Here is a 24,563-nt window from a genome sequence, read left to right as displayed (position 1 = left end):
TACACCTCGGACGCACAACGTTCGTATTACATTCTGGTCCGCCTCGTTTCCCAGCGTGTTCTTATTTGATTCAACGTTAAACAAATTGCTAGTAAATAAAAAATGGGTTAACATTCGAATCATAATATTGTTGTTGACTCGTTGCTATATTATACAATGCATATATAATTTATCTCACTTGCACTCACTTTTAGGTTTTACCTAGGTGGTATTAGCATTAGTAATATTAGCATAAATATAGAGTATACATATATAAACAAATAATAATAATAATAAAAATAATCGTCAAGATAGTTTTGTATTTATAAGTATTTAAAAAAAAGACCCTTAAACTAAAGTGTATTGCTCTTAAAATAGTGTATTAAAATGATAGATGGCGTACCTGTACAACTTGTGGAAAGTATGGTGAATAAGTCGGAACCGTGGACCAAATATCAAAAATCGAATCGAAAAAAAAACAAGACAAGAAAACAATAGGAAATCGTCACATCCCTAATACTAGTATAGTAGTTTCAAAGTAATAGTTGGGTTATTTTGCAATACAATGGCCTAAAATAACACTCATAATAGTTTTCTAAAGTCTAATTTTCTTGATCCGCATAATAAAATATTACATTATATTTGATTATATAGTATATGTATTAATGTGATTGAAGAACCGTAAAATATAAACCCACTACTACCAAAATCCTCACAGTGATGTCATTATCATTACCCTTAATTTTACATAATTTTGAAATATATTATTTTTTATGTTGTAACTAATATTGTCCCAAAATATTGCTGATTTAATTCTTATTGTGAAAAAATGCACAATTAATATAGCCTAATTTTTATTGCTTCTACATATTAAACATGAGTTCGTGTTTTTAAACATCGACATACAACATAACCGTTTTGCTTTAAAGGGACATTCCTGACTTTGCTGCATTGTAAGATGTTTCCGACTAATAAAAAATTTATACGATTAAACTTACATATTAAATATAGTTTCGTGTTTAGAATATCAGTCTCTGTATATTCAATGTGTTTCTGGTCGTCGTAATATCTGTAAGAAGCCCAAACTGGATTTTGTCTTCAAATAATTTCGTACGTACGAAAAAATATTTTTTAGGAAATAAAATGAAAATTATCCTAGTTCAAACATTAGAACAATCACAAACACGTTTAATATACAGCCACTAATATTTTAAAATAGAGAATATATTTAATATGTAAGTTTAATCGTAGACACATTTTATTAGTCGATAACATCCTAAAACATTACAGCAAACTCAGGAATGTCCCTTTAAGAAACAATCATTAACAACCAAATGTTCAAATGCAACACTATGTTGTATTACACAACTCAACTATTGAGCCCTAAGATATAACATTGCCAATCATTTCATATAATGGTAATGTATATTTTTAAGAAATTATCTGCGTGTTTGGTAATGACACCCTGTGACGGTAATTGCAATCTGTCACAGTAATGACAGTACATATTTCAATATCAATAATGGTTATTATTTAATCTGGTTAAGTTCTGTGTAATATATTTACATTTTTGGCAGACATGCGTTCATTATGTGGTATTGTATATACTATATATATAATACATTTGATGCAATGTCCCATTAATCATCAATGTGTTTTATCTTTTATAATGTTTTATAATCATTTAAATCATCATCAGGTCATATTGAAAGCTATATTTTAGTGAACAAAAAGTCTGGTGGGACGCCACAATGATATTGTGTCACTACCATATGCCCATTTATGAGATCACATGTATACCTCTTGAAAAACGCTTTGAAAACAAAGTTCTTAGTTAAACAGTGGTTGATAAACAATTAAGTGTAACTGTCATATGTAATGATCGAGATTCACTGCATCAATGTTCAGTCATTTTCATCCATCTGGGTTTTCTTCTGAAGATGTATACAAGACAGGTAGATGATTTAAGCTGCTAAAGTAAAAAAGGGAGTAAAATTAACTATAACTCTGAATGACCAAACCGTAATTCATGATCAGGGCCATACCTCTGCACAATGCAGAGTCGAACGGGTATTTGGCCAAATAGTGGATGATTTAATGACTCTATCTGTTGCCTCGTCTGTAGGAGGACATCCACTCCCGAGGTGATCCTTTACTGAAGAATGTATGTCTCTTGCTTCGTCACAAAAATGATAGCTACTCCCAGGCGAGATCACTAAATGCAAATTAGCACCGGACAGACCTCGTAAGATTAAGTACAGCTGTGAATTGCAGTGATGATATCAGATGTTCGCGAAAGGTGAGCATATTCTGCCCGACCAATGGCACCAGTACGCGAGTTTCAATATTATTTACTCTTTCGCCGTTTTTATTTTATTATGCTACTTTAATCTCCTATAAAGGATTTCGTCGGAAGTGGTTGTCCTACAGACGAGACACTACACAGCTATTCATTGAATCAACCACTATTTTGCTAAATAACCATTCGACTCTGCATTGTGCAGTAACATGGCCTTGATCACGTATTACGGTTTTGCCATTCAGATTGCATCAAACGTTATAACTAAATCCAAAGGGAAATAATCTATATAATGGTTTCTAAGAGTTATAAACATATATGTGTTACTATTGTTGTCTATGGAATTTGGTTTGATGGTATGCATCCTGTAGATTCAACTATGTACACAATATAAGGACTGTTACGTCATTTTGCGATTGCGTTGTATTTGATACAAAAATAATGTTACATTTATCAACGATAAATACAAGTGTTTGCACAAACCATGTCTCAGGCGTTCGTACGATTCGTCAGGTTCTTCATACACAACGTCACTTGCTGGTCTAGCATTATCTAAATAAAATATCAAATAATTACATTAGCATTCAAAACAATTTAAAATCGTTACTAGATCAAAATTTTCCTCAATAAAATATGTTTATAAAGGTTTTTTTTGTTTAACGACACCACAGAGCACATTGATGTATTAACCATCGTCTATTGGATGAGAGCCATTTGGTAATTTTGACATAGTCATAGAGAGGAAACCCGCTACATTTTGTTTTCATTAGTAGCAAACGATCTTTTTAATGCACCATCCCACAGACAGGATGGCATATACATCGACCTTTAATGTACCAGTCGTGGTGTTCTGGCTATATACCAGTTCTTGTGCAATGGGCCCACATATGCGGATCGATCCCAAACCGACCGAGCAACAAGCGAACGCTTTACCACTGGGCTACGTCCCGCCCCTAAAATGTGTTATGGACGCGTGTTAAATACATTTCATTTTGAGACCATGATATACATTGCTGCAGTAAAGGGGAGGTAAGAAATAAGTTGTGTTCACCGTATTCAAATGTTGGGTTGTTCATGCGATAGTCGGAATGGTGCATCCCAACGTTTGCGTCGCTGAAATTCAATAGAAACATATATCAAACTATAGTATCATTAGGAAGATATCTGTAGCAAACATCTACTTTGCGTGCATTGTCTCAATGTATAAATAAAAATGAAAATGTAAAAAAAAGTAATAATTAAATGAAATACATAACTAGGGAAATGAACAAAAACACATCATTCTTATAAAAAGTAAAACAAAACAAAAAGGAAATTTAAAACAATCAGTTAAATAGTACCTGTGCAGCCTATACATAGTTGTGTGTGTGCATGTATGCATGATTTTATATATGGATCAATGTTTGTATATGTATGTATGTACGTATGCATCAGAGATCGGAATTATCCGGACATCTGGTTTATGCACACACACACACACACACACACACACACACACACACACACACACACACACACACACACATGGGGTATGGGACGTTTTAACGTAAGTTTTTTAAATTACTAATTGCTACTCCAAATTCTGCATATTTGCAAATTTAATCCCCTATGCTAGTGCGTTAATGCATATTCTTGCATTTGGAAAATCCGACATACACACAATAAAGAGATATCCGTATATGTTTTGACACAAATTCGTGTACGTGAAGGGCTGACCGCAAAGTGTATGCGCCCCACGTACGTACATAATCATATGTTTGTATATTGTAACAATTTAGGGTGTTACTAGTACATAAGTAGGTGTATATATGTTGTACGTTACTCGGGTGTAACTAGTACATAAATAAATACCATATTACAAACTCCACTCCTAACCTGTGCAATTGAACCATTCTCAGTAGCAAGACCAACACGATAACTGCTCGGCGACCAAAACTTTAGTGAAGAAACAATTTACAAAGGGCGCATAAACTTCGCAGAGAACCCTTCACGTACACGAGTTTGTGTCGAAACATGTCTTTACTGTGTGTGTATATATATATATATATATATATATATATATATATATATATATATATATATATATATATATATATATATATATATATATATATATATATATATTACATCGAGTGCACATTTACTTTACATTTATAGATTCATACAAACATACCCACAGACGTTTTGTTTTGTTTGGATTTTTTACCTTGAATCATACTCGTGTTCGATGCTGCTGTTTCCTGTGGAAAACAAAAAATTAAATGAAGCGTAGCTGAATTTTACAAGGATTCGTAAAACAAATGTATGCTGTTTTTTGTGTGTAATTATGTTTATGCATGTGTTGGTTTGAGAGAGAGAGAGAGAGAGAGAGAGAGAGAGAGAGAGAGAGAGAGAGAGAGAGAGAGAGAGAGAGAGAGAGAGAGAGAGAGAGAGAGAACATATGAATGCATGTACATTTTTTACTAGCGCGCATGTGGTTGTGCGTATGCATGTTTGTATTCATCCTTTTCTACGTTTAGTCCGTTTCTGACACCTTTGTTTCTCATCCGACAGAAGTAAATAGCCATGGCAAGAAGCAGCAACACGACCAGTAGTCCTAATACAGTGCCTAGTACCACCGCCAGAAGGTTGAAATTTTCAGGGAAGTCTAAAAATAAATAAAATCCATGTAAACAATATGAGGCTTCTGATGAAAAGTTTCCCTACAAGTGTACATATAAACGGATTTCCGTAGGACTGAATAGCAAACCAATTGGAAAAAGAAACCAATACATATTAATATATGTAACCATGTGACTCATTTACCCCTACATGAGATAGCATGATAACCGTATCATTGCTATATGTTATCAGGTCACTAGTATATTAATCCTGCGCATGACAGTGGGTTACAGGTTGAGTAGGAAATGAGTTCTGTGCATGGCGGTTGTTTCATCAATGTTCAGGTAGGTTTGTTCATATATATATATATATATATATATATATATATATATATATATATATATATATATATATATATATATATATATATATCATTTACATTACAATCAAATCAAATCAAATTAACTCTTATTTTTCAATTCTCAATTATATATTATCCCCAAGTAGAACGAACCAGCGTTTTGAATTAAATATTTTAAAATAAAAAACAAGTAGCCAGTGAAATAGATATTTTTCAAGTCGCACATAAACTTCTGTTTATTTTCACAGAAAAAAGTAATGTTGTGACATAAAATATAATCAAAGTATTTTATTTAAAATTTGGAGACGCATAACGTGTTTGGCTGGCAATGCAATTCCCAATATGCTTTCGGGCACCAGCTTTCGGGCACCAGCTATTATCTGACTTTAGGTTGTAGTTTCTATACCGGTTTTTTTTCACTAAAACATATATCACAAAAATATAACCTGAAAAGGGAAGCATTATAAACAAATATATCAGGTTACACTGTTACCTGAACCTCGCCAAAATAAGAACAATGTCAAAACATATATACATGTACATACATACGTACGTACGTACGTACACACGCACACACACACACGCACACACACACATATATATATATATATATATATATATATATATATATATATATATATATATATATATATATATATATATATATATATATATATATATATATCTATGTACACACACACAATCGGTAGTTCAGCATTACAGTAGGTTATATGACCACCAAAGATCTTGAAGGACGACTGGGGTCGAAAGTGAATTTAGAAATTTAACGTTTTGATATCAGTAAATCACAAATTCATACAATAAAAATTACTAAAATCAAAACAATAACAACTGTATGATCAACATAATGAAAAAGATTGACACAAATTATATTTGACAATGATTAATCAACCTTCCTGGAAATTGTCAAACTCGAGAATGACACCCCACGCACGTGTTCTGGGCAACTGCGTGATGCATGAGCAAACTATGGAATGTGTGTCGGTGTGTTGATAGACATACCTGAACGTTCTTTACTAGGATGTCTGTGATCAAAACGTATTTTTGGTCTAATAGTTGATATTAACATTAATATTTCAGGTTCCCCTACTTTTTTAATATATATCAGTGTTCGAGATTAAAATTTTTGGACAGTATCCCAGTTGAATACTAACATTTAAAAGTCTGGTATGCCACCTGAGAATTTAACATCCCACTTAAATGAAATTCATAAATAGCATCGAACAAACTTGGACGACACTGTTATTTAACTTCACCAGTAAATGACAACTTTCATTGTTTCAGCGAAAAATAAAAACGCAGGATTAACCCCCCCCCCCCCCCCCCCCCCCCCCCCCCCAAACATTATATGGTATCCGGTGGGATACTGGGTTCTTGAAGTCTGGTATCCAGAAATAGATTCTGGTATCCTCGGGATATCGGGATACCGTTAATCTCGAACACTGTATATATATATATATATATATATATATATATATATATATATATATATATTATATATATATATATATATATATATATATATATTATATATAATAATATATATATATATATATATATATATATATATATATATATATATATATATATATATAATACGGTTATACATAGTGCTCAACACTAAAAGGTGGAGAATATATGTATTAAAATGAATGAATCGGTGAATGAAAGAAAGAAGTGTTTTATTTAACGACGCACTCAACACAGTTTATTTACGGTTATATGGCGTCAGGCATATGGTTAAGAACCACACATATTTTGAGAAAAAACCCGCTGTCGCCACTACATGGGCTACTCTTCCGATTAGCAGCAAGGGATGTTTTATCTGCGCTTCCCACAGGCAGGATAGCACAAACCATGGCCTTTGTTGAACCAGTTATGGATCACTGGTCGGTGCAAGTGGTTTACACCTACCCATTGAGCCTTGCGGAGCACTCACTCAGGTTTGGAGTCGGTATCTGGATTAAAATCCCATGCCTCGACTGGGATCCGAACCCAGTACCTTTACATTTACTGCAACAACGGAACATCATTATTCATTGCTAATTAACCCTGTGTTTGAAAGAAACATATCCAACGAATGTCAGTGGCCACGGAAAGAGTAGTTATCGTTAATGGTGCGTGTCTGCTCTCAGACTTGTGACAATGTTTAGCCTTAGATTAAGTTTTCAAAACCCTAATTTCATGGAGGGGGGGGGGGGGGGGGGGGGGGTTGACCTCGCATTTTGGTACCTGCAGTTGTTCTGTGCGGATTTTATTTCTTTGGAAAGTGCTGGTTGATGATTCGAGGTGTGCTAACCTGGCATCCTGAGCATTTAAAAATATTCAACAGGCTGCCAAAACACATAACTGGCAATGTCTGTGGGTATTTTATTATCTATGACAAAACTATTTATTTCTGTGATGGTATTTTTCGGTCACGGAATTCATTCAAGAAAGCTACCTCTACAGCAGCCAGAACAATACAATAAAATAGAATATATGTTTAACGACAAACTCCAGCATGGAGCATATTTCGGCTATTGGGTGTCAAACTATAGTAAACAGCCAGAACATAGAAAGTGCAATGCATCACATTTTACATAAAGCTAGACCACTATTTTGAGGCATCAATTTGAGACTGAGATATTGTACCATCATTTAAATCCACGATGACCATGCAAAATAGCTGCAAAGAGTCAGAACTTGGCCTGACCTTACATTCTGTTTTACCCCACATAATAATGTATACTTTAAATACAGGACCATAGTGTGTAAGAAATTCAGTTTTCTCATTCACTTTCGAATACAGATACCTTTTATCATTGCTTTAATTCAAGATGACTACCACGATTGCAGCAAAAACAATCAAAACACAACACTATATGTATAACATCACCCACAACAACAATTATAAAACCAGCTGATAAGTTTTAAAGGTGCATCAATCATTAATGGGCAATTCCACGATAAATGACGCAACATTCAGATATTTTTTAACGTCTTGATTATTATTTTTTAAAGTATTCAATAAAATTCTTAAGAGTGTTTTTGTTTCAAATAAATATGTTGTGATAAAGTCATGTCAAAAGAAAATTTCATTGCATCTAATCTCAGCACAACTACTATCAAAAATGAATTGTGGATAACTGATGCAACAAAAAAGTAACTTGTATTTGACATATCTTTGAACTTGCTAACATTCTTGGAATCTGAGGCATCAAGTGTTCAGGTGTATATATATATATATAGACGTGTCGTGTGCAGGTAATATATGATCACTAGAACAAGAGAACTAAGTTTTCTACAATAAATTTTTTATTAACTTTTTTTATTAAAGGATAACTGACGTAAAGCTAAAAGTAACTGACGCAACATTTACGAATGATAAAAACTAAACTTGTTCATCTAAATGGCCCTGCTCAAAGCAAATTATTATTATCATTATTCTAATAGGCATATACATGCATTTCTCATGATGAATTATATATATATATATATATATATATATATATATATATATATATATATATATATATATATATATATATATATATATATATATATATAATTTTTTACATAAAAGGAACGCAGCAAATACCTGTACTACTTCTATGTACATACCTTTCCTTGCTGTAGCTCACTGTTATGTTAATCATCTACTATTATGTTTTATTATTGTTAGTTATTAATTGTAGCCTGTCGACCAATCCCACCAGTAATTGGAATAAAATATTGTTTAAAACCCTCCCACAAAAAAACTATAAATAAAAAATAGGATAACGTAGTTCATTTACAATAAATGATCAAATAAGAAAGTTACTTTTTCAGCCATACGTTTCTTTTTTTTCTGTAAAATCATAGAACATTTACTGAATGGAGAGTAAAACAGAGAAAAAAAACCCCATCATGTCATTTCACAGTGCATTCAAAAATAAAAAAATTTGCTAGGTAGTGTTTTACAGGTGTGAAGTAAGTGCCACATTTATAACAAGAAAAAGCAACATCGAACATGAACAATGGCAATACCTTTAGCGCTAAGTACGACGTTTATGACAAGATTTTGTCTTGTAACTCCATTGGACACAATAACCTGGTAGACTCCAGAATCTTCTTGCTTAACAGGTCGTATGATGAAATCTCCAACAGCAGTTGTGTCGGTTGTGGAAGCCTTGCCAGATCCAAGATGGATTACTTTTCCATCAGTGAGCTTGTACCAGGTGAATGATGGTGCTGGATTGGCAATTACTGACACCATCAGAATTGCATCACCACCGACTAATGCTGGAAATATCTTACGGAATGGAACGCGATGGTCAAGTCGTGGTGAACCTGGAATAGAAAGTGGAGTAGACGAGAAGAAAAGGCAAAATCCCATGGACATTTCTAAGATGCATATGAGAAAATAAAATCATAATATATATGCAAGCATATAATTATGTATATATGTATGTATGTATGTATGTATGTATGTATGTATGGATGTATGAATATCTATGTATTGTATATATGTCGAGGTTGACTGTTCCATACATAGATATTAACGCAGTGGCGCAGGGGATAATTAATCCTTTCTGGCCTCACAAATTATCCCGTGCCGTTGCTGGGACTCGAACCTATGGCACCGAATTGTCCGCAACTTTGCAGACTTGCCACGATACCTTTTGATCTATTGAGGCATCCATAAAAAGGATGCTTTTTAACCCAACTATATGCATGAGGTCTACAATTTACGTGGTCGATCCCGCTTACGTGCATGAAACAGTGGGCAGACAAAATGAGAAAACAAAATCATAATATATATATATATATATATATATATATATATATATATATATATATATATATAATATATATATCTATATATATATGCATGTATATAATTATGTATGTGTGTGTATGCACGTACGTACGTACCTACCTATCTATCTATCTGCTTATCTATCTATCTATCTATCTATCTATCTTATCTATATATATATATATATATATATATATATATATATCTATATATATATATATATATATACACACACATATATATGTATATGTATATGTATAGGTATAGGTATAGGTATATATATATCTATATATATATATATATATATATATATATATATATATATATATATATATATATATATTATATATATATATATATCTATCTATCTATCTATCTATCTATCTATCTATCTATCTATCTATATATATATATATATATATGCTTGTTTCTTCTTTGCTTCTTAAAACATGCATTAGCCAAATCCATAACAATAACAAAAGATGAATGAAATATAACTTGAGAAATTCCTACCCTTAAGGTTGCCATATGTAGTAATTGAATGTAAAACGCGGTACTCACTTTTGAAGCGTATAGCCATTGGTAAGTGTATTCTATTGTTAGGTCTGTGTACTAGTATATAAAATATTTCTGTCTAATTATAATTTAATATTTTCAAAGAAAATGTTTCTTTTTTTAACGAAAACTTGTTCATACCACCATTTGATCATGATAAATAATGTTTTCCTGACCCATAACGGTTATAAGCTTTAGTTTCTACTCCAGTCAAAAAGCTAACAATTAGTGTCATTTGTATTCATGCTAATTGTTTCTTCTGTTATAAATAGTAGTTTTGTTATAATTGTCACCTGTCACAAGAATATGGATGCACTTTGCTAAGCCTACTACAATTTAAAAGAAAAAGAAAGAAATGTTTTATTTAACGACACACTCAACACATTTTATTTACGATTATATGGCGTCAGACATATGATTAAGGACCACACATATATTGAGAGAGGAAACCCGCTGTCGCCACTTCACGGGCTACTCTTTTCCATTAGCAGCAAGGGATCTTTTATATGCATCATCCCACAGACAGAGTAGTACATACCACGACCTTTGATATATCAGTCGTGGTGCACTTGTTGGAACGAGAAATAGCCCAATGGGCTCACCGACGGGGTACTACAATTTATTTTTTATACTAAATTGTATTTCCACTATATGCATCTGGGGGTAGGCATGTGTCTCCTGCCCGCATGTTTTTTCTTGTTTTAAATTCATTTCAAAATATTTACTGCGGACCTCAAATGTTGTATATGTGGCAATATCGAGTTTTATCTGTAAATAATGTAATGTTTTCTGTAACTAATTAAATTATTGTTATTTACAGGTAGTCACTGTATATTATGTTTTTGATGTTTACTACACCAAAATAATCCAGTGTCTCTTTCAGGTAATTCTGAAAATTATACTGATCCTTTAATTTAGTCATTTGCTTTAAAATACAGCTTCTTCATACCAGTTTCCATTACCACAGTTTGACACCCAATAGCCGATGTATTTTTCGTGCTGGTGTGTCGCTAAACATTCATTCATTCTTTCATTCTTTATACCAGGTGCTCTATTTCAGTCAGCTTGTTAACTCGTGATATGTTGATTAAAAACACAAGCATGAATATTGCAAACGCACGTAACAATAGCACTTGCATTCCTGCGCTGCGCCTGTCCTTTGTTCTGAACTTTCAAGCTTGGATCTACTGTAAGCTTGTATTCTGTCTTGGTTTTTCTGTCCAGCTTCTAGTTCTATAATCTTCAGCATAAATACTGAGAGCTTTTCTTCTCAGTGTGGAAATTATATTGTCATTGTTGCTGTGATGTCGTGTTCTTAGAGGATTTATTCGGTTAGTTATTTGCATTGGTTATTTGTATTATTCATGTTTCTTATTTAGTGTATTTGTTTACGGGCAGGTACTAAATGTAAATTAATGTTTGTGGATTAAGTCGGTACATTATAATATAATGTATTAATACGTAAAATAACTCTTCTGCAAATATATTTATCTGAAGTAATTAAATGACAGATGAAGCATATTAAATTAAGTTCTAATGTCTCAATGGTAATGTAATTGATATTACGATTTCTTATAACTAACTATTAATAGGCTTTAACGTTAAATTAATTATGGTGTGATTGTTAACTGAAAGTAAAATGTTTGCACAGTTTCTATTATCTCAGAAGAGAGTTTATTTTATGCTATGACTATTGCTATTAATATAATTATGGACTTTGGATTATAGTGTTTGTATGATACTTAGTGCGTTTTATTATTTTATTTAGATCGCTATTTCTGACTGCGTGTGTCAGTTACCGGTCAGGTGTTACAACCTTAGTTAAACACACTTTGTATGTACATGACTGTGTTGTTATACGGGTATACTTTTATAACGTTGTAATGTACTTGAAGGTTTTAAACATTAGCAGTAAATGTCTTAGCAAAGTATGGCTTGTATAATTGTATAAATGATTAACATATGGTGTTGCGTCATATGTATTGTGAATGTATTGTTTGATAGGAACCATGTATTTCTAATATGTGATTCGATATATATGTTTAACTATCTATGAGTCTAGAAAATGTCATGTGTGGTATATATGTATTTCTTATCGTACTGTCATGTACGCTATTCGTATTGTATTTTAATGTATTGTTTTGATAGTTTCAGGGTTTTAAAAATACTTAATGTAGGATGTTAAATAAAATGCCATTGTTCTGAACCTGCAGCTGTTTCTCGTCTTTTTGGGAACAAACCTAATGCTGTTACATATACAATATTAACATGCACTTGTTCACATAGCTGGTACATACGTTGTTTTGGTCAAACAACGTTACAGTGAACACAGATGATTGCTGATATATGCATATATATTTCACCTGACGACAGTAGGCAATCGGCAAATATCATGTCGCTTCTGGTACTAGATTTTTATTTCATTTCTTTTGAAATCGCGCAAACCTATGAATATCTACCTTGTCCACTTCTAACCGCACTGTTCACATAGCTTGAAAACCCAAAAGCTTTAACTCTGCTCCATATTATTCCTCAATATGGAAGTGGTACTCGATTCCAGTACATCGGTCTATTCACCAAATTGCGGAGTGTTTTCTTTATATTTGTTTCCAATTGGAGGCAATTGAAAACTGATACAGACAATAGGGTCAGTTTGCAATTCACATGATTTTCGAGTAGATCGAAATTATATATGCTGATGTCCTCATAAATTGCGAGAAGATATTATATTCGCTGATGTGCTAAGAGATAGCTAGTAAGAAATTATTGAAAACCTAAAGTAATTTCGAGATGCCGACGTTTTACTGATTGACGATTTGTCATAAAATCACATGTATAGTTTATCTACAACATACATTTAACGACCAGTTCAACGGCTGACTTGGTGTTGTTCTCCGTGTCACATATGTAGCGTCCCGTATCCAAACATCCAGCCTCGTCCCATGCATATTCAGCAATTGTAGAGTTTTTCACTTCATGGAGAATATGTGAGTTGTTCAACAGTTTGATGTGAGATCCTGGGTTACCGTTAACTTCACATCTCAGAGTCATAGGAGTCAGCTCATCAACTGTAACCTTTGTAGACTGAGAGTTCAAAGTCAGAGCTTGATCTGAAACAGATTTGGAATTTGGTTCAATAGTATATCATGTTCTAACATAAACGTCCCCATTTTTAAGTGTACACACCGAAATGACTAGGTGTAACAACAATTCCATGCTAAATAGTGTTCCCTAGCGGCATATACCTATATACAATAATTTTATTATTTGTAAACTTAGTAATCTTTTTCTCGAAGACATATTCCAGTTTGAAAAAAACCAGTTAGAAATTTCGAAAATGCAGATCAACGTTATGACAACCTGATTCTGTAGAAAGAAGTGTTTGTAAAGGTTTTGGGATTTACTGACTAACACTGGTTGCGACTATCCTCGTTATCGCCTTTGAAACCTGTGACAGTTCAGATGTTCAGATAAAAATGTAATAACATAAAAAGAACGATTTGAAATGAACTATTAGGATCTGATGGTTGATGCGTTTAGTTAAATTTAGACTACTAAAGGTAAATGTTACCCAGAATTGTCAATGATTGTTTAAAGTGATAAACAAACATGGTTGACATTTTGATCAAATCGTTGCTCATTGAGCAAGCGTTGTTATCATTATACTGCTAAAACAATACATGTCCCCTACCGGACCTAACAAGTTTTCATAGCGCCAATATGCAGGGACCATACTCCTGTGAAACGTTGGTAAATCACCATGACAGTTAAACTTGACCAGTAACAGTGCACAATAAAGCTATACACAAAGTTTTACCTCAATGTATTCATGCTAAGTCCAGAGTTTTTTCTTTTTTTCTTTGAAAAACTTTATAAAAACCTGGAGACCATTTTATTTGCGGGAGTAGCAGCCAACAGCGGATGCGCCTGGATGTTGTAGTTCCTTCACTGACCGCCAGATGGACCTGAATTGCTGCTATCTCGACTCATTTTAAACAGTTTTTAACAAAATAAAAAATAAAATGAATTCAGGGGCGGGCGCATTTTTCAGAATTAACATAGGCAAAATAACACCACCCCGTGACAGAAGATGGCAGTAGATAAGTCAGCATATTGAAATCACGAGTCCAGCTAATACCAAGATTGCGCAGCATAGACAATACAAACTCTTTAAAGGTAATTTAGACCACCAGTTTCTCACGTTGTTTCTGTCATCGTAATACAGTAGGAATAAAGGACTTTAATTATGATTCATGACCTCAACACGTCAAAAATTAATTCCAGCCATAGTGACAAATGTTAAGTTTCCAGTCCCGCTTGCTGAAACTCACTATTTAACACTAACATATGCACACGCATGTACGCACACACAAACGCGCATAGACACACACAGATAAACACACACAGACATTCACACTTGCATACTAACACGCACTCATGTGTGAGAATGATCCATTAACATACAAAAAACTACTATTGCCAATACATTCAAAAAAGGTATATCTTAACATGTAAAATATGTTTCCCTAAGAATTTTATTACATTGAAGGCTGAACACAAGAATTGATTATGGTCATATAAACATTTACTATGTAAACAGTAATAATAAGAGTGACTTAAAGTTGTACTGTGGAAAAATAATATAAAAAAACGAATACAAACACACTAATCCAATCAAACAAAACACAAAAGAACGAAAATAAATATAATGAATAATAAAAACAAAATAAATAATGCAATATCGTTTCTTATCGGAAGTTGTTTGCAATTTTCTCTAAAATTAGAACTTGTTTTTCTTAAATTGATGACTTGACATGACAGGATTTGAATGTCAACTCGCGATGCGCATGTTTCACTCCGTATTAAAAACACAAATTAACCAAATAAAAATCGTAAAATGTTTCAATAAGTAGCAGTGATATTTACTGTGAACTACGAGCAGGAACTCTTTGTTTCGTGTTGTGTCTAAAGCAACATTCTTGGCTGTGCACATGTATGAGTTTTCTGTTTGATTCCAGTTGATGTCTGTCAGTGTCAGCATTGAGTCTGACGTGATGTGTTGACTCCCCAGTGTCCAGGAATAGGAACATGGCGGGTTACATTCAGTGGCGCAGGTGATATTTAGACTTTGTCCTCTTACCACAAACGTAGGTGGTGTTGGACTCAATATAACAGAGTCTGGACCAACTGCAACAGAAGGTGAAAACAAATGTTATTCTCCAAATCCTGTGATATTCATAACATTGCAGTAATAAAAATATGTTAATATATTGCCTTAAATGTCATAACATGAAAGTGTGTCTGTTCTTAATTACGATAGAAATGTTGCCATCTGTACGGTGTAAATTTATAAGATACGGCGTTTTACGACTATCGTTACGGCGTTTTGTCTTGTCTGAAATGAAGAGGAACTATACACACACACACTAGGCCTGTAGGTACCATAGGCAACCTGATTAAAATTAGCTCTACTGGGTCTACCAGCAAATCTAACAGCATTGCGTGGACTCCCACGTCCAGGTGACATTTCATCTATAAAGAACAATTTAAATATCGACCAAATACACTTCGCCTTTTATAGCGTTATTCGGGAGCACGCAAATTCTAAAAATATTGGGCGAGACTCTTTATGCAATAGACTAACTTGTTGGTCTATTTCAATATTGAAAAAACAGGGGGGGGGGGGTGCAGTAATAAACTCTGGATTGTATACTAGTATAAACCGATTTGATGGCTATACCATAACGGGTTTTTTTCGTCCTGAAACTAATTTTATATAACATTTTATATTGAAATTAGTTTCCGGCATACTTCGTAATTCACACGAATCATTTCGTATACCCTCGGCATAATCCCGAATGTGTTCATTTTTTTTCAAATCACTGGCATGATTTTGCAAGTAAGGTCTTGATTGGTCGAATGAAAGGTCAACTGGACATGAGATCCAATGGGCTGCTGTTAGATCCACATGTAATAGTGGAGCTAATTTTAATTAGATTGGTACCATGGGGTCACCACTTGAAGCAAATGTACCTGTTTTCCCCTACTCTATATGAACATAGACAAATAATGTGGCTTTTGCCCCCCCCCCCCCCCCCCCCCCCACCCCCACCCCCTCCCACTCACAGACACACAATAGAGACCGTGCCCCCATTCGGTACATTGTGCGTCCCCCAATTCAAATATCGCTCTTATGGGCCTGCGTACGCATGCACATATAAATGCACACATACGAAAGCTGCAACGATTCGTTCACGTATTCGGTGCACCGAATACAGGTCCCCTGCGCGTGTTGTAACCTCACCGTGGTGCAGGGGTGTAACATTCTCTTCGAGAATGGCCAATACAGCACAAATTGAAATTGTTAGTAAAGGTCAATGTCTATCTGTAATATTTGTATTTTTGCACAGTTCTTTAAACTGTTTTTGTTTAAATCTTGAATTTTTATATTGATGTTAATCATCATCTTATTTGTTTGCATTACCATAGTTTGACACCCAATAGCCGATGTATTTTTCATGCTGGGGTGTCGTTAAACATTCATTCATTCATTCATTCTGTTTTTATTTAAATCTTGAATTTTTATATTGATGTTGATCATCACTTTATTTGCTTGCATTACTATAGTTTGACACCCAATAGCCGATGTATTTTTCGTGCTTGGGTGTCGTTAAACATTCATTCATTCATTCATTCCGAATACAGGCTATCCGCGATACGAATTCGCTATTCGGTACCCACAGAACCGAATATATTTATGCGGGTTTTTCATATCGATTATTATTATTATCACTATTAACATATACACTTAGAAACACCACAGTTTGCAAGTTGTATGTACTCACAGACATAGTTTAACTAGTGCATTACGGGGTTTTTTTCTGAACGCTGGATAACTTTCAGTGTAAAAGTGCTGTTGAATTTTTTATGTGATGACCACGAATGAATATGCCAATTATGGAGTGTCAGCCTAGTACGTTTGCTTAAATGTCAACAAACCTAGTGCCGTGACCTCGATTAATTTGTAAAGTTATAAAATTCATGAAGTATGTGATCTGAAAAATATCACATACTTTGATTGAACTGAAAATGTACACACACACACACACACACACACACACACACACACACACACACACACACACACACACACACAGACAGACAGACAGACAGACAGACAGACATATATATATATATATATATATATATATATATATATATATATATATATATATATATATATATATTGTCACGGGGATCCTATAATACCCGTGACTGAATAAAACACGATTATCCAAATATATCTCCTAACTGTATATCTATTAGATCTCTCTGTATCGGGCAGTGTATACCCGAGTGGCTCGTCTCTAGGTATAATCAGAGATAAGATCTTATATAAAGTATGTAAAATATACCACGTTAGTTCACTAGAAAACACAATAGACTTTGGAATCTGTATTAGCCTTAAGCTGACAAATATATTTGCTGCAGTTAATTAATTAACAACAACAATAATAATAACAACCCAGAACTAATCACTTAATTAGTTAATCACTAGGTGTCTAGTTTACACAATATTCTAATCACTTCACCGTGATACAACACGCACACGTGTGCTAATTGAGAAACGCTGCCAGGGGAACTTAATTAATACAGGAATTACAACTCAATTCCTAACTGGTTAATTTTTAATTAACCCTTAACTACTCATTCAGTAACCTTGTAATACAGAATTAATACTGGTACCTATCACAATAAAGACAATAACCTACAGTTTACCTAGGTCCTCTAGGATGACTGGTTAAGCTTTAATAATTTAACAGTGAAGCCTACAATTTACTTCGTCAGATTACCGGAAACACTGTCTAAATAATATTGGTATAATGCAGTATTAAAATATTTAAAGTCACATCAATCACATCAAGGTTATACAACAGAGCAGAAATATATATTTACCAAGTCCAAACGGACACGTTCCCCGGAAGCCTTCCAATATGTTTCTCCCCGATATCTCTAAAATCCTATCTATTTATTACAAATTCCGAATATCGCCTAGGGGCACATCGCGGTACTCCCCCTATCATGTGAATTTTCCATAGAGACCAAGACGACATTTTTTTTTAGATAGTCAGACTAGCTGTCGCAATTCCGCTAGGATGACTGGCTAAGCTTTAATAATTTTAGACAGTGAAGCCTACAATTTACTTCGTCAGTGTACCGGAAACACTGTCTAAATAATATTGGTATAATGCAGTATTAAAATATTTAAAGTCATATCAATCACATCAAGGTTATACAACAGAGCACAAAAGTATATTTACCAAGTCCAGTCGGACTAACGTTCCCCCGGAGCTATCCAATATGTTTCTCCCCGATAAATCTAAATCCTAGCTATTTATTTCAAAAATCCGAATATCGCCTGGGGGTACAAGGCGGTACCGAATACCTACGAGTGATATTTCCACAGAGACCAAGACGGCATATTTTTCTTAGATGGCCAGACTTACTTTCGCCTAGTTCGCCAAAAATCAGTCGTAAAACCGCACTATCGTAGGTATTACGTAACTACTGGCCACATGGCCTCCGCACCTGGTCTGGGTATGTATTGGGAACAGCTCGACCACCGTCGCGCGGAGGTATTACGTAACAAAGTGCCCACCTAGTCTAAGTGCATATTGGGACTGCACACGGGCCTCTAAAACAATTAATATCGCCACAGGCGAAAATAAATTAAGAGCATGTTCCGTCATATATATATATATATATATATATATATATATATATATATATATATATATATATATAATTATAAACACGCGCGTGCACGCACGCACGCGCACACACACACACACACACACACACACAGAGAGAGAGAGACACACACATACAGTAAAACCCCACCTAATGACCACCACGGTATTACGGCCACTACGTTAATAAGACGACTTTTGTAAAGACCAGAATATTTTCTTATTATTTTATAGGTAAAACTACACGGGTAAAAGACTACCCAAATATTGCAGATTACGACTAGTAACGTCAGTCCCATTGGTAGGTTTTAGTTTGTTTTTACCCCATCAAAGCTACCATATGATAGCAGTTATGTTTCTGAATTTTTCTTTTACACAAGTGTTGAAATTCACGCATGTAATTGTTTCTTTGTTTGCAAATAAATGACAGGTAGTACAGTCAAAGAGTAATCATGTTAGTTTAATTTGTGAAACATAAAAAAGATACCGTTACTTATTTCATTTCAACATATTTTTGTGCTTTTGTCCAATTAAGGCTCAAACACGCTGCCCTGGGTAAAGACCACAACTATCTGGGCTGTCTGTCCTGGACAGTGGGTTAGGTGTTAATTGTTAGTGGTTAGGGAGAGAGAAGTGGGTGTAGTGGCCATACACCTACCCATTGAGTTGTTAAAACTCGCTCTGAGTGGGAGCCGGCACCGGGATGCGAATCATATACCTACCAGTCTTATGTCCGATCGCGTAACCACGACGCCACCGAGGTACTTTTAGGTTCCAACTTGTGATTGGGATGGTGCAGTTGCGAACAAGCTTCAAGGTATCAAACCAGTCTTGGGAGAGTGGCAGTCCTCTTATAGGCAGTGCAGGGAGGATTAAATAGTATCGTCTCGTGCTCGCATCGGTCATACCTACTTGACCCATTCATTTATCTTGAAAAAGGATCCTCCACCTCAGTGTGAGCACTGTCGGTGTATTCTGACGGTACGCCACATTTTTGGCGGTGTGTACGCATCTCAAACTCGAAAAGATAGATTTGGACAACGAAATGTGATTACAATTTTTACGTAATACTAACTTTTATTCTAAATTATAATTGTATCTCTCTGTCATATTGGTATTTTTGGCACAGTTGTTTACATTGTGTTTTAATTGTTATTTTGATATGGTTTATCATTTAGTGTTTACATTCACAATAGTTTGATACCCAATAGCCGATGTATGTGTCGTGTTAGTGTGTTGTTAAACATTCATTCATTCATTCATTCACTCATTCACTCAAAATATAGTGCTAAAATGAAATAATTAAAACATTTACTTTGCTCTCAAAGTGTGCACTGTGTTATCACTTGTCTGAATTATCAACTAAGAAACGCTCGTCAATACATCATTCGGTCAGCAATCTTACCGTGACAGGATTTTTTTGTTAGTCATTACGACTGCAGACGGGCAGACAGCCAGTCGTATCAAGCTTGTTCCCATAGACAGTTATCCATACACTGTGGTTTTATTTCATTTCAACTTATATCCGTGCTTATATCCAATTAAGTTTCAAGCACGACATCCTGGGCACTCATATCAGATATCTGAACATTTTTCGGAGCTCCCAAAATTATGTATATTTCTCTTGTAAATAGCACGTTATATGTCTAGATACAGCCATGCAATACACGGAATTCAAGACTGGGTGCAGCGTATGTTCCAAGTAAACACAGGGAATATACATTTTAAAAAACATTTGCATGGTTGACTTTAAAATACCCATAATTTGCTCGTGTGTTACATTCAGACATGAATGACAAGCTACCAAGTCACCAAGTAAGCTGCACTGACTACTGTTTACAGTTTACATTCACAGTCCGCACATTAATATATTTGTGTAAATATTACAATACAAACTGTAGCATTGTGTGATACGTACAAGAAATAGTCGACGAATATATGCATGTAACGATGGCCACAAACGAGGAATTGTCCACTGTTCTTGGTAACACGCGGGAGTTAATATATGGAGATGGAGTTGATGAAGTTGATAATCCTTGTAAGTTCACAAACGAACATTTGTTTGTGTTAATGAGAAAAGTGCATACCAGATTATCACATATATAAACTTATGTAAAATGATAGACGATATACAGTCATCACTTGCTTCTTTATCAACAAAGGCGAACACGCTGGAAGCAAATGTTAAAACGTATTAATAAGAACACAAGTGATCTTGAATCTAACTTACAAGGCTTAGGTTACCTGCTTGGCAGTGTTAAGAATTATTGTGATCAGAATAAAGCCGATATTATACAGGTGAAGGATGCTACAGATAAGGACATGGTATCGTTTAAAAAAAGACATCGATGATATAAAAGCGTGTATAACGGATTTGCAGTGTCGATCAGTGAAAAACAATTTGATATTTAATGGCTTGGCCGAGCACCCAAACGAAAACACAAAGTATGTATTAAGAGAGTTTTTGGATAACGAGCTTGGGGTTGCTGACTGTGAGTTTGGAAATGTTCAACGGCTCGGAAAAATAATGCACGGAAAGCCGCGACCGATAGTGGCGCATTTTTTTGTTTTACAAAAATTTGACCATGGTGAAAAACAGCGCTTACAGACTTTAAGGGAAGCCATACAGCATAAATTAACAATTCCCAACAGTGATCGAAGGACAAAGCTGTACCCGGTTGCCAATATGTTTAAACAGGCAGGCAAAAAACTAAGATGATTAGAGGCAAACGGTTTATTGAGGGAAAGCTGTATGAAGACAACTCTGTCTCGCAAGCCGATCCTCGTTCCTATCGAGACCTGGCACAGGCTAGAAGTTACTCACAAAACATGCGACAGACCCAAGCCCACAAACCGAACACTAGACCAGCCCAGAAACGACAACGCGCGTCTTCGTCACCATCGGCCACCACTCTCGATACAACTAGCAGTGTCCCACGGGAAAACGCTGGGAGCGATTTATCCATTCTATCGGGGAACATGTGCAGGCCACTACCAAATAAACTGCAAGAAACTGAATTTTTAGATATGATGTAATATATCAGTATATATTATGACAAAAATAATACAGATGTATTTTTAACCCTTGAGGATAGCATATGTAAATATTCAGAGTTAGGTAACATTATCGTCATTGGTGATTTTAATGGTCGCACTGGTACCGACTGTGATTTTATAGTATATGATAGACTGCCAGAATTTGCAGACAGTGCACTGTCAAACGTTATTGAATACTTATCTGATAATAATTTAACAACGCGTAACAGTGAAGACAAAATCGTAAATCAATTTGGTAGGAAACTATTATGTCTATGTAAAACCAGCGGACTACGGATCTTAAATGGTAGACATCCTGGAGAACAAAATTGTAATATTACGGTTTTTTAATGCGAATGGTACTAGCCTCATAGACAATGCACTTGTTAAATAATCAAGCTTTAATTTAATCCATCTTTTCGAGTCTGGCAAGTTTAATTGTTTCTCTGATCATTCGCCCATTTGTTTGACTATATGTTACACGATCAAGGATCCCGTGGACAATATTGCAGACGAATAGACAACCACCCATGTAAAATGGAATGATGAGAATAACAAATATATCATTGCCTAATTTTCTGAAAATAGTGATAGTTTATTAAATGTGTGTCGTACAAATGAAAACAGTCAGGAAAGTATAAACACAAGCATAGATACATTCACACAATAACTCAATACAACTATAATACCACATTGTTCTGTGACCACTTATAAAACTAGAGGACAAACACAAGATAAGTCTATATGTGATGATAAGCCTTGGTTTATTGAATTATGTAAACAACGATATAAAGAATACAAAACAAGCAATACACAGTTTTAATGCTAACAAAACCAATAAGAATCACACGGGACTACGTTTGAAAACGGAAATATAAGTGCTTACATTACAAATTAAAAAGGGAATACAAGGGTCATCAAGGTAACATGTTAAACTATTTACGAAAATGTAATCCGAAAAAGTCTTACAAACATTTCCAGAAACGAAAAACAATGACTTTTTAAAATAATTTTCGTAACCTTGCTATGGACAGATCCAAATAAGAACCATGACGTCGACGATTTTGTGTAAACTATGACCAATATAGCAGCGATCCACAAGTTAACGAACTAAACAAAGATCTAACCGCTAAAGAAATATCCGAAGCGATACAGAAGTTAAAGACAAATAAGGCATGTGGTTGCGATAATGTTTTAAGTGAATATTTCGTCAACTGTGGTGATGTCTTTATGCCATGTTTATTGCTATTATTTAATAATGTTTTTTTTTTAGTCGGGACATTTCCCACACAGTTGATCGGTTGGTGGCATTATTGTTTCTTTTTAAAAAAAAAAGGAAACATTGACGATGTAGACAACTATAGGGGTATCACGATGGTCAGCTGCCTAGGAAACGTTTTTACCTCGGTTTTAAATGAACGATTATTAAAGTTCGATCAAGAAAATGACATTGTCACAGACGCACAGTTTGGTTTTAGAAACAATATGTCTACTATTGATGCTGCTTTCATTCTACAATCTTTGAGAAATAGCACATTGAAGAATAGAAAACGCTTATATTGTTGTTTTATAGATTACAAAAAGGCTTTCGATTTTATTAATAGACAGAACTTATGGTATAAAATGATCCAACTGGGCGTTGAGGGCAACATGCTGACCATTATACAGTCCTTATATGAAGTGTTAAATGTTGCATAAAATATACAAATGAAATGTCAGAGTTCTTTGCTTGTAAGAACGGATTACTTCAGGGTCACCAGTTTTGTCACCAATCGTGTTCGCTGTGTATGTTAACGATTGCGAAATGTATTTGTGATCAGACAATTGTCCTTGTATTGAAATACAGACTTTAAAATCTATTTTTAATAATGTATGCTGATGGTATGGTACTATTAGCTGAAAGCGCGGAAGGATTACAAATATTTATTAATACTCTCTCACGGTATACTAACAAATGGGATTTAACTGTAAATACAAATAAGACTAAAATTGTTTTTAGAAATGGAGGAAGAATTCGAAATAATGAAAAATGGTTTTATAATCATTACGAATTAGAGGTTGTATTTCTTTATTTAGGATTATTGTTTTTCTATAATGGCAAATTTAGTCGAACCCAGACACGAGCTGCTGAACAAGGACGCAACGCCCTGTTTTCGATGTTAAATGTATGTAATAAGAATG

The 24,563-nt window shown here is 34.4% G+C and overlaps 1 protein-coding gene across 1 annotated transcript; it reads right to left on the bottom strand.

Annotated features, from left to right (window-relative positions):
- Positions 1 to 4,740: 4,740 nt before the first annotated feature.
- LOC121385909 (carcinoembryonic antigen-related cell adhesion molecule 2-like) lies at positions 4,741 to 22,312 on the bottom strand. Its single transcript, XM_041516700.1, has 5 exons — positions 22,201 to 22,312; positions 15,523 to 15,783; positions 13,452 to 13,706; positions 9,270 to 9,572; positions 4,741 to 4,925 (listed from the first exon to the last, which is right to left on the bottom strand). The coding sequence occupies exons 1-5, from the start codon at positions 22,310 to 22,312 to the stop codon at positions 4,741 to 4,743; spliced, it is 1,116 nt and encodes a 371-aa protein (XP_041372634.1).
- Between the last annotated feature and the right edge of the window lie 2,251 nt (positions 22,313 to 24,563).

The sequence above is a fragment of the Gigantopelta aegis genome, chromosome 12 (assembly GCF_016097555.1).
Source record: "Gigantopelta aegis isolate Gae_Host chromosome 12, Gae_host_genome, whole genome shotgun sequence".
Taxonomy (NCBI): domain Eukaryota; kingdom Metazoa; phylum Mollusca; class Gastropoda; order Neomphalida; family Peltospiridae; genus Gigantopelta; species Gigantopelta aegis.
Note: the sequence above shows the minus strand (reverse complement) of the source record. Positions and strands in the feature narration are given on the sequence as shown.

Bases quoted from the DNA above. Each gene is read 5' to 3' on its own strand.
- LOC121385909 (XM_041516700.1), bottom strand. From the start codon at position 22,312: ATGGATAAATCGCTCCCAGCGTTTTCCCGTGGGACACTGCTAGTTGTA. The intron at 15,784-22,200 runs GTTTGTGGGCTT...CTTCTGTTGCAG, and splicing joins CTGGGCTGGTCTAGTGTTCG to TTGGTCCAGACTCTGTTATA. The intron at 13,707-15,522 runs GTAAATATCACT...AATCTGTTTCAG, and splicing joins GTTCCTGCTCGTAGTTCACA to ATCAAGCTCTGACTTTGAAC.